The sequence below is a fragment of the Colobus angolensis genome, unplaced genomic scaffold (genome assembly GCF_000951035.1).
Source record: "Colobus angolensis palliatus isolate OR3802 unplaced genomic scaffold, Cang.pa_1.0 Scaffold12, whole genome shotgun sequence".
Classification (NCBI taxonomy): Eukaryota; Metazoa; Chordata; class Mammalia; order Primates; family Cercopithecidae; genus Colobus; species Colobus angolensis.
In genome coordinates, this window is record NW_012113141.1 from 7,097,828 (window position 1) to 7,116,248 (window position 18,421).

Consider the following 18,421-nt stretch of genomic DNA (forward strand, 5'->3'; position numbering starts at 1 on the left):
TCTTGAACTCCTGGCCTCAAGCAATCCTCCTGCCTTAGCCTCCTAAAGTGCTGGAATTACAGACATAATCTTACTCAGATTTTTAAAGAAGCCATTTACAAAGATATAAAATTTGGGGGCCAGATGTGGTGGCTCATGCCTACTTCGGGAGGCCGAAGCGGGTCAATCATCTGAGGTCAGGACTTCGAGACCAGCCTGCCCAACATGGTGAAACCCTGTCTCTACTAAAAATACAAATAAGTATCTGGGTGTGGTGGTGAGCGCCTACAATCCCAGCTACTGGGGAGGCTGAGGCCAAGAGCAAAACTCCGTCTCAAAAAACAAACAAACAGGTTGGGTGCATCATGCACATATTTAGCATCATGCTAACATTCACATTAGTTCCTCATATGTAGTGTAAATATCTGAGGGAGAAAATATATGAATAAATAGATACCCCTATCCATTTATACCTTCCAAGTCCCACCCAGAATTCTGGTCTCCCGGCCAATTCCACCTGCAACCTCTCCCCACTTCCTCCACACCAAGACTCCCTCTCTCCCTACAAAAGAGAAATCTTTCTTAGTATATTAGAATTACATAAATTTCCAACACCAATCTCTAATCTACCATTTACTAGCTCAATAATCTTTGGTAACTTCCTGAACTTTTTAAGCCTCAGTTTTCTTTAAAACTAAAGTAACTAGAACCAGCTGCAGAGCAGAGTGTTGTTATAAGATAAAATGAGATAATGTGCCTGGCACATTAATAATCACTCAATGAATGTCAGCTATTATTATTATTGCCTTAACACTGTTGTAATATTTATTTATTTATTTATTTATTTATTTTGAGACAGAATCTTGCTGTTGCCTACGTTGGAGTGTAGTGGCATGATTTCAGCTCACTGTAACCTCCACTTCCTGGGTTCAAGCGATTCTCCTGCCTCAGCCTCCCGAGTGGCTGGAATTACTGGCAGGCATCACTATGCCCAGCTAATTTTTGTATTTTTAGTAGAGACAGGGTTTCACCATGTCAGCCAGGCTGATCTCGAACTCCTTAAGTGATCCGCCCACCTCAGCCTCCCAAAGTGCTGCGATTACAGGCCTGACCTGCTGTGCCTGGTCCATATTTATTTACATTTACAGTAAAGGAGTACTAAAAAAAACTAATAGGACCAGCGAGGTGGCTCACACCTATAATCGTAGCACTTTGGGAGGCTGAAGAGGGAGGCTCACTTGAGCCCAGGTGCGCGAGATCAGCATGGGCAACATAGGGAGATCCTGTCTTTAGAAAAAGTACAAAAATTAGCCAAGCACCTGTAGTCCCAGCTCTTGGAGAGGCTGAAAAGCAAGAGGATGCCTTAAACCCAGGCGACCGAGGCTGCAGTGAGCCGTGATTACTCCACTGCACACCAGCCTGGATGACAGAGAACGCGTCTTAAAAAAAAAAAAGGTTTAAATTATGAACTGACCAGTGAATTTTCTCCTCAAACTTCCATTCTTTTATCTCTTCTGAGAAACTTACTATGTGTTTCACTAATGCAGCACAGTTTAGAGTTTGCTTAACAGTTTGTAATTTTGGAAACTCTTAGGCTGGGCATGGTGGCTCAAGCCTGTAATCCCAGCATTTTGGGAAGCCAAGCTGCCAAGGCAGGAGGATTGCTGGGTATCATAGCCAGACCAGCTTAGGCAACATAGCAAGACCTCGTCTCTACAAAAAAAATTTTAATAATTAACTGGGCATGGTTGCATGCACCTGTGGTCCTATCTACTCGGGAGGCTGAGGTGGGAGGATAGCTTGGGCCCAGGGGGTTGAGGTAGCAGTGAGCTGTGATGACACCACTGCACTCCAGCCTGGGCAACAGAGTGAAAACCTGTCTCAAAAAAAAAAAAAGAAAAGAAAATTCTTACTTTGAGAGGCTGAGGCGGGAGTATCACTTGAGTCCAGGAGTTTGAGACCAGCCTGGCAACATAGCAAGACCCCATCTCCAAAAAAAAATCAGCTGGGCATGGTGGCCCTCACCTGTAGTCTTAGCTCTATTCAGGATACGGAGGTATGAGGATGGCTGGAGCCCAGGAGGTTGAAGTTGCACTGAGCCATGATCTTGCCACTGCATTCCAGCCTAAGTAACACAGTGAGACCCTGTTGCAAAAAAAAAAAAAGACAATTCTTTGTCCTGTCAACTACTATATAAAACTCTTCGGGGGCAGAATCTTGTCTCATACTTTCATGTTAATATATTGTGCTTATTACATTGTTAAGTATTTTTTTCTCTATCAGTCTGCCCTCATAGGGTCTGAGTAATTCCAAGGCAGAGATCAAGTTCTACCTGTATTTGTATCCTGAAGGCTTAGCAATCAGACACAAATAAGTCCCAATAAATATTAAGTGGATAAATGAATTAATCTTTTTTCCCTGCAATGCCTTACACAGTACTTTACACATAACAGGAGTTCAGTAGAGCTTGTTATTGGATTTATGCAGAAATCTTTTGGACTCAACCACCACACAAAGCTTTATCTTGCCTCAGAAAAGCACTTCTATTTTCAAGTTTAGCTGCTGACATTACAAATTAGGTTTTACTCTAACATATATCAAATAAATGGGTTCAGTGACTAACCACATCAAGACCAGCTGAAGAAGGATTTTAAAAGCCTTTTTTTTCTTTTTTCTTTTTTTTTTTTGAGACGGAGTCTCGCTCTGTCGCCCAGACTGGAGTGCAATGGTGCGATCTCGGCTTACTGCAGAATCTCCGCCTCCCAGTTTCAAACCATTCTCCTGCCTCAGCTTTCCAAGTAGCTGGGATTGCAGGCGCTCGCCACCATGCCCGGCTAATTTTTGTATTTTTTAGTGGAGACGGGGTTTCACCATGTTAGCCAGGCTGGTCTCGAACTCCTGACCTCAAGCAATCCGCCCGCCTCCGTCTCCCAAAGTGCTGGGATTACAGGCGTGAGCCACCGCGCCCAGCCAAAAAGCCATTATACTAATTAATGCATTTGTGAACCTCAACATGAAAAAATCCAGTTATGTAATCACGAGAGGTTATCCTTTTCAAATTTATACTTACAAAACATAGAAAAATGATCACAAAACTCGTATCTGTCGATTGAAATAAATTATTTTTATTACTGACTTGAAGCCATTGTTTTCACTACAAATAAGTTAACCAGAAAAGTGGTCCACACCTATTTCCAGAAAACACTCCTTAAGACTCAAAGACTAGATGTTTTCCCCCTCAGTGATTTTAACTCCTGAGAGACACCTTTTATTTCAACATTGAGACATTCAAAACATGTTCTGTCTCCTAAAATAAAATTTCATTCATTTCTGAAAAGGCAAATAGCTTGATTGGCACACTTTAAGAACACTAGGTTTTACATCCAAATAATTAAAATCATCCCTAGATTTAGTGTTCAGCCTGCTGCTGCAATTTAAAAAAAAAAAAAAAAATGGTTTTTTAGTTACATTTGCGGAAGGTTTAAGTGTCGTATTCCACATTTTTTCACCATATGATCTAACCTGACTACCTTGCATATATTTCATAAGCACATCGTAAAGAAATTGTACACTTGAATGAGTCTGGGAAGAAACGTAAGCTTAGCACACACCCCCTTCTTCCAACTCAATACGCTTCAGAGAAAGCAACCTTAGTGTTTTTCTCTTCTCAAGAATCGCTCTCTCCCGCCCCCCCAACCCTGCGCTTTATTTTAGAGTAGCAATCATTCATTATCCTACTCGTAGTTTCTCAGCGAAAAGAATCTTCCCAACTAATACTAGTTCACCAGGACTTCCCTTTCGCATCTCAGAGTGTCCGTGGGGAATTTCTCCGGAAAGAGGGAAAGGAGGCGGTGACGGTCTGGGACGCCACCATTCCCGCCACGCCATGTAGGACCCAGGTCCTGGCGCGCGGTCCCCGACCCGCCTCAGACAGAGCCCGGGGATCTGTAAAGATCTGATCCCTTCTCCTCCCTCCACCCCCTAACCAGTGAAAAGAAAACTGGGCCCAGCCTCTGTGCTCTCATTCAACATACCCTCCTCCTGGCTGTACCCCATTTCTTCCCACTTCTTTCCCAATGTAGCCTGGTCCCTTTATCCAGTTCCGAGTCTCCGTAAACACGCTGCTCCCAACACACATACCCCTCCACGCTCCAGCCCGCGCCCCTTGAACCCCACTACACCGGGGTCCCTCCCCCTGGACCTCCCAGCAGCTCTAGCCCTCCCTGCGTGCCCTAGAGCAGACCGGCGCCGCGTCCCTGTACCCACAGGACCCAGGTCCTGCCCCACACGTCATACTCAGGTCCATTCCTCCCGTGACCTAACCTTCCCGAGCCCCCTCCCCAGGCACTACCCCTTACACCCCGTTACCCCCGGCCCCGCCCCCCTGAGGGTGTCGCACTCACCGCTCCTGCCGCCGCATACTTAACCGCCGCGGCTGCTATAGCTACAGGGAGCCAAGGCAACCAGCTCTCGCGACACTTTCCTTGGCCACAGCGAGAGCAGACGAGAAGAGACTCTCGCAAGAAAGTAAATGAGTCAGGCTGGAAACGGCGAAGTATATCTCGCGATAGCACAGTTTAAAATGGCGGCCTCAAGGCGTTTTATGGGTGGCCCGGAAAGACATGGAGGTGGGGCACGGGCGAGGATGAACCTTAAATTGGCCGGGAGTCGGAAAACGATTGCAGGCGGGACCGTCCGAAGGGGCTGAGGAAACTTAATATGGCAGACCCTACACTGGGATAACTTTAGGGATACGGTCTTCTTTTCCCAATTTCCTCAAACTTAGAGCAGCGTCGCCTTTAGCTGAAGGTTCGTTTTCCCAGCATTTTCCTTCTCCAGGCGGAGTAGTTGGAGACAGAGAGGGCAAGCCAGAAACTGACCTTCCCATCTCCTCATTCCCTTCCATCAAGAACTTTTCATCGTTCTTTCCCCACCCTGATTTGTAAATGGTATTTAGCTTCAGAGAAACGTTTCTCCATGGGTGCCCTGCCCCATCAGTTCGCCCCAGCCATATAGGAAGTTACCAAAAAAAATTTTTTTTTATTGACCTTGGATGCAGAAAGGAACCGCACTGGTGTGTGATTTGAATTTTGCAACTGTTGCTTCCTGCCCTGTGGCCACGTCCCCCTTACTTGGTGACTCTCAGCACTTAGTTGTGGGGCTTTGTCTCTCTTCTCTCAGACAACTATAAAAGCAGACTAATTGAACAGAAGGTGAATTTAAAGAACGTTGATCGGCCGGGCGCTGTGCTCACGCCTGTAATCCCAACACTTCGGGAGGATGAGGCGGGAGGATTGCTTGAGCCCAAATGTTCGAATCCAGCCTGGCCAACATGGCGAAACCCCGTCTCTACAAAAAATACAAAAATGAGCCGGGCATGGGCCGTAGCAGTGTCTCACGCCTGTAATCCCAGCACTTTGGGAGGCCGAGGCGGGCGGATCACGAGGTCAGGAGATCGAGACCATCCTGGCCAACATAGTGAAACCCGGTCTCGGTCTCTACTAAAAATACAAAAATTAGCTGGGTGTGGTGGCATGTGCCTGTAATCCCAGCTACTCGGGAGGCTGAGGCAGGAGAATTGCTTGAACCAGGGAGTTGAGGGCTGCAGTGAGCCGAGATCACGCCACTATACTCCAGCCTGGCGACAGAGCGAGACTTCGTCTCAAAAAAAAAATGAGCCGGGCGTAGTGGCGTGCCTGTAGTCCCAGCAACTCGGGAGGATAAGGTGGGAGAATCCCTTGAGCTGGGAGGTGGGGGTTGCAGTGAGCTATGATCACACCACTGCACTCCAACAAACATAGCAAGACTCTGCCTCAAGAAAGAGAGTGTGAGAGAGATCAAAATATCATTTCATCATATAACCAATGTTATTAACAAGATAGCTTACATTCTTTTTTTCGTACTAAGTTTTCAAAATTTGGTGTTAATACTTGGAGCACATCTCATTAAGGACTGGGAGCATTTTAAGAGCTCAAAAGCCACATGCAACTAGTGATGACAGTATCGGACAGCGCAGACCTAGACTCTAGAGTAATGAATGAGCACTCTAGATGACTGGGGGGTGGTATCATGGGTGTGTGGTGTATGTAAAAGAAACTCTTGAAATCGCTAACTCAAATGGCTGCAGAGGCTAGGCAAGTAACAAAGATGATCTGACATAGGGACTAGGACCCACTGGAGACTACAAACGCCTATCTAAAAGAGCCACTTTTCCTGAATTTTATTTATTTATTTATTTATTTATTTATTTTTTTGAGGCGGAGTCTCGCTCTGTCGCCCGGACTGGAGTGCAGTGGCCAGATCTCAGCTCACTGCAAGCTCCGCCTCCTGGGTTTACGCCATTCTCCTGCCTCAGCCTCCCGAGTAGCTGGGACTACAGGCGCCCGCCACCTCGCCCGGCTAGTTTTTGTATTTTTAGTAGAGACGGGGTTTCACCGTGTTAGCCAGGATGGTCTCGATCTCCTGACCTCGTGATCCGCCCGTCTCGGCCTCCCAAAGTGCTGGGATCACAGGCTTGAGCCACCGCGCCCGGCAATTTCCTGAATTTTAAAACACAGTGATACCAAACAAGATGTCTGTGAGCAGGACACACAGCTAACTCTGCAGCCAATGTACTGCCTCAGTGAACCATGGTGTTCAAATGTCTGAAACGCAAGGATTTTGTTTTGTTTGCTTTTCATTTTTTTGAGACAGGGTCTCTCTGCCATTCATGATCTCAGCTCACTACAACTTCCACCTTTCCCACTCAAGCGATCCTCCCACCTCACCTCCCAAGTAACTGGGACTACAGACACCTACCACTACACCTGGCTAATTCTTGTAGAAAGGGTATTTTAATAGAAGAGTAGTAACTAGGCAAAGGGATGGCAAACCTTGAAAATCTGACCAGTTTCCTTGCTGGGTCCTGTACAAGTGTGTGCACTTTAAGCCACCATTGCAATTTAGGATTATAATTTAACTTCTAAGTAGAGTTTCCTACTGAGGAGATAATTTTACAGCCATCCTGGGCTCCCTGTAAATTAATAAGCTGATACCATGATGTTTTATTATAGTTAAAATTTTAGACATTCCGAGCTTAAAAAAATTATTTCCAGGTTTTCAAAGTTGTTGACCAGCAGACTCCAGACATTTTTTTCTCCAACTTTAAAAGAAGGCATATATATAGAGAGAGAGAGAGAGATTTTGTTTGTTTGTTTGTTTGTTTATTTGTTTGTTTTGAGACAAGGTCTCACTCTTTCACCCAGGCTGGAGTTCAGTGGCATGATCTCGGCTCAATACAACCTCCACCTCCCGGTTTCAAGCAATTCTTTTGCCTCAGCCTCCAAAGTAGCTGGGATTACAGTTGCATGCCACTGTGCCCAGCTAATTTTTTTGCATTTTTAGTAGAGACAGGGTTTCGCCATGGTGGCCAGGCTGGTCTCGAATTTCTGGCTTCAGGTGACCCGCCCACCTGGGCCTCCCAAAGTGCTGGGATTACAGGTGTGAGCCACCACACCTGACCTACGAGAAGGCTTTTAGTTATTTTATGGTTGCCTGAAAGCTCTTTGTCACAGGAAAGTTATTTGTCTTCGTACTACTTTTGCCTGATATAGTACCTGGTATACAGAAGGCACATAATATTTGTTAAAGGAATATAGTCCTTAAACTTTTGAGGGGCTCACGGACTTAAAACCTGAGAATCTGATGAAGGCTAAGGCTTATACAGATCTTAATTGTGCCCTATCCATATTCCCTCAAACTACCCCAGAGTTCAACTCAACTTTGGTAGACAGATCTTGTAAAGGCCCAGAACTTCTTACCTCAAACACCTGAGTACCTCTGTGTGGAAGTGCTACTGGAGTTAACATTACAAGAGACAATCTGCAATCAATGAGAGATGGGATTTGGTAGCTAAATATTCCAGTTCCTCATCCCCTTAGTGGAGTCATTCTGAGGCATATTCTACTGTAATGTTTCTCAAAATTTTCTAGCATATGATAATCACCTAGAGAGATTAATATGACACAGATTCCAGCCAGGCTCAGTGGCTTACACTTGTAATCACAGCACTTTCGGAGGTTGAGGCAAAAGGATCACTTGAGCCCAGGAGACCAGCCTGGGCAATATGATGAGACTTTGTGAACATAGTGGCACACATCTGTGGTCCCAGCTACCTCAGAGGCTGAGGTGGGAGGATCACTTGAGCCTGAGAGGTTGAGGCTGCAGTGAGCCAAGACTGCATCACTGCGCATCAGCCTGAGTGACAGAGGGGGAAAGTCTGTCTCCAGAAAAAATGAAAGGAAAAAGATAGAGATTCCTGGGCCCAAGAGTTTGCATTCTAACCAAGCTCCTAGGAATACTGATGCTGCTGCTAACCATGGGTCACATATTTGGGGTTTTTTTTTTTTTTTTTGAGATGGAGTTTCACTCTTGTTGCCCAAGCCGGAGTGCAATGGCCCGCGTGATCTTGGCTCACTGCAACCTCCACCTCCTGGGTTCAAGTGGTTCTCCTGCCTCAACCTCCCAAGTAGATGGGATTACAGGCATGTGCCACCACACCCAGCTAATTTTGTATTTTTAGTAGAGACGGGGTTTCGCCATGCTGGTCAGGCTGGTCTCCACTGCTGACCTCAGGTGATCTGCCCGCCTCAGCCTACCAAAATGCTGGGATTACAGGCATGAGCCACCATGCCCACCCTAGACCACATTTTGAGTAGCATTGTTTCTAAGACTCCCCAGTGGGATTATTCAGCCCCAATAGCTCAAAGGGACTTTTGGCTTTCCTCTCACTCCCTTATACTGCTTGGATTTCTTAGGATCATATCCCAAATGAACTGGTCTTGCATCCAAATCTTTCTTTCAGAGTCTGTCTAGGGTGGGTAGGAGAATACAAACTATGACAACCCTCTCCTTAGGAAAAAGTATAAGAGGGGTGGGTGTGGTAGCTCACGCCTGTAATCCCAGCACTTTAGGAGGCCAAGGTGGGTGGATCACAAGGTCAGGTGTTCAAGACCAGCCTGGCCAACATGGTGAAACCCCATCCCTACTAAAAATACAAAAAACTTAGACGGGTGTGGTGGTGGGTGCCTGCAACCCCAGCTACTCGGGAGGCTGGAGCAGGAGAATCGCTTGAACCCAGGAGGCGGAGATCACAGTGAGCTGAGATGTGCCACTGCACTCCAGCCTGGGTGACAGAGCGAGACTTAAAAAAAAAAAGGAAAAGGTACAGAGTTTTGTATACAAGTTTAGAGGAGGTAGGCCAGGCGTGGTGGCTCGTGCCTATAATCCTAGCACTTTGAGAGGCCAAGGCAGGCAGATTGCTTGAGCTCAGGAGTTCAAGACCAGCCTGGGCAATGTGGCGAAACCCTGTCTCTACAAAAAATACAGAAAATTAGACAGGCATGGTGGTGAGTTCCTGTAGTGCCAGCTACTTGGGGGTGTGAAGTGAGAGAATCACTTGCACCTGAGAGGTGGAGACTGCAGTGAGCTAAGATTGTGCCACTGCACTCCAGTCTTGGTGACAGAGTGAGACCCTATCTGAAAAAAAAAAAAAATTGTTTAGAGGGGGTATGAATTCCCTGGAATTTGCTCATTAGATTATAAGTGAAGATGACCAGGGTAAATGCCATTTGACCCAAGGTGCACTAAAATGTGATCCATCTAATGCAGATTCTGGCAACTTAATCTAACCATTAGCAGCTCATGGAGTTGACTGAATTCAGCCAGCTCTCCTTAGAAGTTATTTTCTCAGATCTGATTACCATGTTTTCATTCTTCCTGGTCTGCATTATTCTTACTTTGTGGAACATGGCAGTAAGCCTGAGACTCTTAAAGAGTCCCCATCCTTGAAATCAGCAAAAAGAATATTGTTGCGCATTCCTATTGGGCTCGTAAGATTTATTCCCAACCATACTGCTTTCTGGGTACCACTGTAGTGCCCTTGTAACCCTTAGATATTTTTTTGCTGTGTTCAACACAGAGCCTGGCATACTATAACTGTAGCTGGTTTCTCGCATTTCCTTCTGGATTCCACATGGCCCCCTATTCTATTTCATCCTTTTGGGAATGTGTAACCTTTGACACGTATATTCCTAAGCCCACTTGGGTGTCATCTGGAAACTTTATGGCATGCTCTAGTCTGTGGCAATCAGGATAACCCTGATTATACCACCTTCTAATCAACTACATAAAGAGGGTGAACACCAGGGTCACCAACACCTATTTCCCAACTACAGTGGACAGCAGCTTTTTAGCTTTGCCAACATTCGGGCTGGCACATGTATTTGTGCATGATTATTTGTCTCATGTACTATTGAATAAACGTCTTTGTAAACAAATATGAATGTGGTTTTGTGGGTATGGGTGTAGGTGTGTAAGCAACTGGAGCTCAGGTCTGTCTTAAAGTTTGCATAATGAATGTTTAGTATTTGGCTTTAATTAGTCTCTGTGCCTTGTTAGCCTCAGCTTTCATCTGCCCTCAAATATCAGAGGAAGAATGAGTTCATTTTCCTTGAAGTTTATTGACTATTACTGGTGGCAGAGCAAATTCCATAAATGAGCAGGTTCCATATGGAGCAAGTAGAAGGGGAGCTCTGAGTTGGTGAGGAAGGATGCGTGGAGTGGGGACTTGGAGTAAAGGATGGAAAGGTAGATCTCTCCTTTTTCCCTCCATTCCCATAAGGATACTGGATTAACAATGGGGGCTATCTGCTCAGCATTCCCTCTCCAAATTGGAGCCAGAAACGGGAAACAATGCAAATCAGAGGAGGAAACACCTCACAGCTCCTCTGTTTCTCCATCCAAGGGGATGCCAATATCCACGTTGTAGTCTACATGCTCCCCAGAGCTCAGCCAGGGAATAGGGGTTCGATTGAAAGAAGGCCTGTTGGAGAGGTTCTGGTTGTAGAGGACCAGGGGTTCACTCAGCAAGGGCCCCAAGTCAAACTTGGGCATCTGGAAGGTCATGCGTTTGGAGGCCTTCTCATATCCACCATAGGGCATTGCCGTCCTGAGAAGGGGACACATTATTTAATTAAGAATCAGAATAAAAGAAACAGAGCCTTATCATGAGATGCTACCCTCTTTGAGAATAGGGAAGTCTGGGAATTCTGGTTTGGGATTGCATCTGTACTCCTTCTTCTTCCCTAGCATCCCATTTTGCCCTGGTTAGCTTGTTTCCCCAAAGCTAATAATGAGAAAAGGACTCTAGTGTGTACTAAATAGAGACTCTTGGATAGCTGTGACCCAGACCAGCATTTCAGAGAAAGCGACCCCAAATACTATAGACCCAAGTGTCTGAGGTCACCTTACATGACAATGTAGAAAGGCCAGGTGTGGTGGCTCACATCTGTAATCCCAGCATTTTGGGAGGCCAGTGTGGGCGGATCACTTGAGACCAGGAGTTTGAGACTAGCCTAGCCAACATGGTGAAACACCATCTCTACTAAAAATACAAAAAAAAAAAAAAAAATTAGCTGGGCATGGTGGTGCACACCTGTCATCCCAGCTACTCAGGTGGCTGAGGTATAAGAATTGCTTGAACCCAGGAGGTGGAGGTTGCAGTGAGCTGAGATTGCACCACTGCACTCCAGCCTGGGCAACAGAGCAAGACTCTGTCTCAAAAAAAAAAAAAAAAAAAAAAAAAAACAATGTAGAGACCCCCTCCCTCCAACCCTAGTGGATAGTGGATGACCTGGCTGAGAGCAATTAATGTTGCTTGGAAAATCCAGGTTCCTTAGGACCAAATACAAGAGCACTTTTCTAGCTGTTCCCTATCCTTTAACACAGACCTCCTCTCCATGGGCTAGAGAAGCCTAATTCCAAAAGAACAGATACTTAGGGCCATCTAAAGCAGGGTGGCCACGCATGGTGGCTCACGCCTGCAATCCCAGCACTTTGGGAGCCCGAGGCGGGCAGATCACCTGAGGTCAGGAGTTCGAGACCAGCCTGGCCAACATCGTGAAACCCCATCTCTACTAAAAATACAAAAATTAGCTGGGCGTGGTGGCATGCGCCTGTAATCCCAGCTACTAGGGAGACTGGGGCAGGAAAATCACTTGAACCCGGGAGGCAGAGGTTGCAGTGAGCCAAGATCATGCCACTGCACTCCAGCCTGGGCGACAAGAGCAAAACTGAATCTCAATAAATAAATAAATAAATAAATAAATAAATAAAGCAGGGTATAAGGAAATAGAATCATATTACAGGGAGAATGATGGCATCCTAACCTTGACTGGAAGAGAGCCTCAACAGGCCTTCAGACATGTAAAATATTATTCCCATTTAACATTCAAAGCGACCCAGGCTCAGAGGTAGAGTGATTTCCCCATGCCTACACAGCTAATAAATGACCATTGAACTAGAATTCAAATCTACCTCCCAGCAAATTTTTCCTTCATCACACTGCTATGATGAAGCTGAGATAGAGTGAAAAGAGCAGGGCCTTTGATCAGCGCCCCCATATCCCTGCCATCTTTCCTTAACTGCCTTCTGAAACATTTGAATTAGTCTCCATCCTAACTAAAGACACAGTGCCTCACACTAGAATGCATCTGGTTCCTTTCTCACCACCCCTACCTGTTGAAGGACTTATATTTGGGAAGTTCAGCTTTGGCCCCATAGGCCAGCAGGTCAATGCCAAGTTCCACTTTTTGCTGGGGGTCAACCCCCATGGCTCGCTCCCATGGGGAAATATAGGTCTTGAACACAGTGATATGTTTTCCTTCTCCGCCTGCCTGGTCTCCTGGTAGCCATGGGAGAGAAAAGTCCGTCAAATAATAGCAGTTAGTAGCCAATGAAAGTTAATCCCACATCCCTACACTAGGGAAATTGCAGGAGCCAGGGACTAAAGATATAACATCCTGGTAATTGTATAAGGTTTGTGGCATAATGATAGTCTGTGGGCAGATCTGTGACTGAATCCAAAAAGCCAGGAAGGTAATGGAAAAACAAGGCTTCTGGGTAGAATAGACACATCTCTATATACTCCTGGACCCAGGGAATTCACCAAGATATTTATGACAAACTGATATTATTATATTTAATATTAAGATATTTAAACTGGCCTCCTCTGCTGCCCACACCCAGTGTAGACATCATTCCTGGGACAACTCTGCTCTAGGGACCAAACACATTACTCTTGGGTAAGTGTACTTGCCTGATCCTGTCTCACCAAACCCTGCTGTGCCAGCAGCTCCTCCTCTGCCAGCCTGGCCTGCAGGACCACCTGTACCCCCAGCTCCAGATCCAGAGCCCAGATGGTGCTGCTGATCAGCTCCATACTGTCCAGCAGAGCCACTGCCCCCTGCCTGGCCGCCACCTCTGCTGTTGCTCTTGCTGTAGGAGAATCCCTGAGCAGCTGTGCCCAGCTGTCCCCCCACTGTCGGAAGGAACTTCTGGAAGTGATCCTGAAAAGAAGACAAAGTGAGGGGAAGGTTAGCAATGGGTATGGAAAATATACAAAAACAGAGGTATGTTTAGCAAAGGCAGAAACAGTGTCTAACAAGAAGACCCTGAATTTTCTGAGATTTCCCCCTCCAGTTGATGGGTAGTACATGGGCTGACTGACAGAATTAAACTCTTCTTTTTGTTGGTTTGATTTTTTTGTTGTTTCTTTGAGACAGAGTTTCACCCCTGTTGCCCACGCTGGAGTGTAATGATATGATCTTGGCTCACTGCAACCTCCACCTCCTGGGTTCAAGCAGTGCCCAGCCTCAGCCTCCCAAGTACCTGGGATTACAGGCACGCACCATCACACCTGGCTAAATTTTTAGTAGAGACAGGGTTTCTCCACGTTGGTCAGGCTGGTCTCAAACTCCCGACCTCAGGGGATCCGCCTGCATCGGCTTCCCAAAGTGCTGGGATTACAGGCATGAGCCACCTCACCTGGCCTGAATTAAACTCTTCTTAAGAGGTAGGACCCCCTTGGCTCGTTTCCTCCAGTTATACCTAGGGTAAGGGCAGGGCATTCTCCATGCTCCCCTTTCTCATCCTTAACAAGTCAAAAAAGACCAAGATTCCTGCCCAACTTAAAAAAAAAAAAATGAAAAACAATATTTTGCTTTTTGAGACAGAATCTGGCTCTGTCACCCAGGCTGGAGTGCAGTGGCACAATCTCGGCCCACTGCAACCTCCACCTCCCTGGCCCAGGCGATCCTCCCACCTCAGCCTCCCAAGTAGCTGGGACTACCGGCATGCCACCACACCCAGCTAAATTTTGTAATTTTTTTTCCTAGAGACAGGATTTGCCATGTGCGCAGGCTGGTCTCAAACTCCTGGGCTCAAGTGATCCATCTGCCTCAGCCTCCCAAAGTGCTGAGATAACAAGCATGAGCTGTGCGCGGCCCCAACTAAAATTTGGGAGGATGGGGTTGCCATGGAGAACCCAGTCTTAATTACAAGGACTAGAGAATTTCTGCCTCCTCCCTTCCTCAGCTTGTCCAACAGTCAGAACTCTCTTCTCTCTCCTTCTTTCTCTCCCTCTCTCCTCTTGGTGCCTGTTGGACCAGGACTTCCTGACTGAAACTGTAGCAGGTGGGGGAAAGGGTGGCCAAAAGGGCAACATTAGATTCAAACCCAAAGCCTAAAAATAACCCCACCAACTTCTTCAGGAGGCTCTCCTGGCCATCCCACCATGTACACCCCAATGCTCCACCCAGTGTAACCAGACCCAGGCAGAGAAGAGGGCTTTTGGCCTCCTAAAGTTAGATATGAGCAGCTCAGCACTTTTACTCTGCTCCTATATGAGGACCAATGACAGACACTTCTGCTCCCGGCTCCATGCAGGCATCTAATTCCACTCTCTCCCAGACACTTAGAGAAGGTGGAGAAGGAAGAAAGGAAATGGAGAAGGACCCTCTTCCTCAGCTATACCATCCTGTGCCTGGCCTCTCTCCAGTCTCCTCTTTCTTTGGAGAAGGAGCCTGATTAGAATATATCTTGAAGGACAGTTTCAGTCTCCACACCTGGGGCTCCTTAGGGAATAGACTGACCTTTTAAATGAAAGAATGGCTCAAATGGGAGATGGCTGTAGAAACTCAATTAACTCTTTCTAGGGTTGCCAGATTTAGCAAATAATATACAGGATACCAATTAAATTTGAATTTCAGATGCACAACAAATATATATATTTTTTGAGACAGAGTCTCTGTCACCCAGGCTGGAGAACATGGCTCATGTTCATGCAGCCTCTACCTCCCAGGTTCAAGCCATCCTCCCACCTCAGCCTCCAGAGTAGCTGGATTACAGGTGTGTGCCACCACACCCAGCTAACTTATTAATTTTTTAATTTTTTGTAGAGACAGAGTCTTGCCATGTTGCCCAGGCTGGTCTCCAGCTCCTGGACTCAAGCAGTCCTCCTGCCTTGGCATCCCAAAGTGCTAGGATTACAGGTGTGAGCTATCACACTTGACCCAAATACTTTTTTAGTATAGATATGCCCCAAATGTTGCATGGGATTTACTTATACTAAAAAGTTATTCATTTGCATCTGAAATTCAAATTTAAGTGGACATCCTGTATTTTTATTTTAATGTCCCAAATGTTGCATGGGACATATTTAAAAAAGAATTCATTGTGCATTTGAAACTCAAATTTAATTGGGTATTCTGTATTTTAAAATTTCAATTTTATTATTTGCCGTATCTTCTTTCTTTTTTCTTTCTTTCTTTCTTTTTTTTTTTGAGACAGAGTTTCACTCTTGTTGCCCAGGCTGGAGTGCAATGGCACAATCTGGGCTCACTGCAACTCTGCCTCCTGGGTTCACGTGATTCTCCTACCTCAGCCTCCTGAGTAGCTGGGATCACAGGCACCCATGACCACGCCCAACTAATTTTTTGTATTTTTAGTAGAGATGGGGTTTCACTATGTTGGCCAGGCTGGTCTCAAAAGACCTCAGGTGATGCACCTGCCTCGGCCTCCCAAAGTGCTGAGATTACAGGTGTGAGAGCCACCATGCCCGGCTGCCTTATCTTCTTTCTAAAATATTTTAAAAACTTTATCTTTATGTCCCAAATATTGCACAGAGCATATTTTACTAAAAAATTATTCATTGTATATCTCAACTTCAAAATACAAGACTAGACTGCCCCACTGGGCATCCTGTGTTTTATCTGGCAACCTATCTTTAACACTTACCCTTACTGGGAAGGAATTTTCTCCCTAAGGGTGTGGTATTCTCCAATCCTTCAGTGGCTCTCTGATGGAAACTGGGTTTCAGAGGTGGGCTGTAACTCACCCTGGAGCTGCTGAGGGCTCAATATATCTGGGGGTTTAACAAATTTATAAATTTTCAGGGAGGGGATGTTGACTGCATTTTGGAGGCTCAAGGCCTACTAACAAGCTGTCAGAACAGGCACCAGGCTTTGAGACAGTGATAAAGTTCCAGACTCACCATTGAGCTGTCAGAGAAAACATCAGGGTGGTTCTCATAAATAAACTTCTCCACCCTCATCTGCCGCAGTTTGAACATCTTGGAGCCCCGGTTGGTAAGCAGCGACAGTTCCTCCAACATCACATCCCTTGGGACACTGATCTTTTTGCCCAGGTTCAAGCCTGAGCCCTCCTGTCCACCTTTCAGGGAGGCAAAGAAGAATCAAGGGAAAGAGGAAAGTAGGGTTTTCTGGGGCTCAGAATGCAGACCTCATCCACAACTAAGTGTGAATGTGTGTCCTGGCAGAGATCATTTAGGGGAACAAATGCTGTCTAGTTTGTGAGGGACTTTGATTTCCTGGGACTTGGAGAGAATGCATGGAAACCGGGGTGCATTGTGGAGATAATGGGAATACTAGAGTGGAGAGGCCAATGGGGTAAAAGAGGCATGGGCATGGGGTACAGAGCAAAAGGAGTAAAGGAACATCATAGATGGAGGCCATTGGAGAAAGCATGGCATCAGGAAAAGCCCAGAGGCCAATCTTATGTGGAGTGTAAATACAGATGCCATATATATACTTTTTTTTTATTTTTTATTATTATTATTTTTTATTGTTTTGAGACAGAGTCCTGCTCTGTCACCCAGGCTAGAGTGCAATAGCGTGATCTCAGCTCACTGCAGCCTCCGCCTCCCAGGTTCAAGCAATTCTCCTGCCTCAACCTCTTGGGTCGCTGGGATTGCAGGCCCGCACCACCATCCCTGGCTAATTTTTGTATTTTTTGGTAGAGACAGGGTTTCACCATGTTGGCCAGGCTGGTCTCAAACTCCTGAGCTCAACTGACCTACCAGCCACGGCCTCCCAAAATGCTGGGATTACAGGCGTGAGTCACGACGCCCAGCCTACATTTTTATTTATTTTATTTTACTTTTGAGACAGAGTTTGTTTGTTTTTTTGTCAGAGACTTGCTCTGTCACCCAGGCTGAAGTGCAATGGTGCGATCTCAGCTCACTGTAGACTCCATTTCCTGGGTTCAAGTGATTCTCCTGCCTCAGTCTCCCAAGTAGCCGGGATTACAGGCACTCGGCACCATGCCCAAGTAATTTTTCTATTTTTGCAGAGACAGGGTTTCACCATGTTGGCCGGGCTGGTCTTCAACTTCTGACTTTAGGTGATCGGCCCACCTCAGCCTCCCAAAGTGCTGGGATTACAGGCATGAGCCACCACGTCTGGCCTTTTTTTTTTTTTTTAATGGAGATGAGGTCTCATTATGTTGTCCAGGCTGGTCTTGAACTCCTGGGCTCAAGTGATCCTCTCACCTCAGCCTCCCAAAGTGCTGGAATTACAGGTGTGAGACACAGCCCCAGCCCTATTTGTATTATTTATATTGAGACAGGGTCTCACTCTGACACCCAGGCTGGCGTATAGTGTCGCAATCACAGCTCACGGCAGCCTCCATCTCCCAGGTTCAAGTGATTGTCCCACCTCAGCCTCTGGAGCAGCTGGGACTCTAGGTGCATGCCACTATACCTGGCTAATTTTTGTACTTTTGTAGAGACGAGATTTCACCATGTGCCCAGGCCAGTCTCAAATCCCTGAGTTCAAGCGATCCACCAGCCTTGACCTCTCAAAGTTCTGGGATTACAGGCGTGAGCCTCTGCACCTGGTCCAGACTTCTGTCTTAACTACTTTCCCTTTTCTTTCCCTCAGTGAGCTCTGGCTCCAAAGAGTCTCTAAGTATTGAAGAGCTCTTCACATGCATGCACCCCTGCCCATCCCCAGGAAACATGCCTGCGCAGTTTTCCATTTTAAGTACTTACACAAGCTCCCTAGCTCTGGGGAAAGAAGTAAGGGAAATTAACCACTTATTGAGACCTGGGACTATAGGTGTGCATCACAATGCCTGACTAATTTTTTTTTTTTTTTTTTGTAGAAATGAGGTTTTGCCATGTTGCCCAGGCTGGTCTCAAACTTCTGACCTCAGATGATCCACCCGCCTTGGCCTCCCAAAGTGCTGGGATTACAGGCATGAGCCACCACGTCTGGCCTTTTTTTTTTTTTTTAATGGAGATGAGGTCTCATTATGTTGTCCAGGC

General features: G+C 46.2%; 2 protein-coding genes across 3 annotated transcripts in view; both read right to left on the reverse strand.

Annotated features, from left to right (window-relative positions):
- USP54 (ubiquitin specific peptidase 54) overlaps positions 1-4,097 on the reverse strand; it is a 127,199-nt gene extending 123,102 nt beyond the window's left edge. Inside the window, exon 1 of the mRNA XM_011928085.1 lies at positions 4,014-4,097. The gene's annotated coding sequence lies outside the window, so the exon portion shown is untranslated. The remainder of the gene's footprint in view (positions 1-4,013) is intronic.
- A 6,361-nt stretch (positions 4,098-10,458) lies between these two features.
- The window catches only part of MYOZ1 (myozenin 1), a 10,886-nt gene continuing 2,923 nt past the window's right edge, over positions 10,459-18,421 (reverse strand). The window contains exons 3-6 of one of the 2 annotated variants that reach the window (XM_011928127.1): positions 16,349-16,527; positions 13,115-13,364; positions 12,535-12,700; positions 10,459-10,966 (exon numbers count right to left, since the gene is read on the reverse strand). In XM_011928127.1, coding sequence (XP_011783517.1) covers positions 10,735-10,966; positions 12,535-12,700; positions 13,115-13,364; positions 16,349-16,527 — 827 coding nt within the window. In that variant the 3' untranslated portion in view covers positions 10,459-10,734. Of the gene's footprint in view, positions 10,967-12,534; positions 12,701-13,087; positions 13,365-16,348; positions 16,528-18,421 lie in introns of both variants that reach the window. The other variant, XM_011928117.1, reaches the window with a different exon arrangement.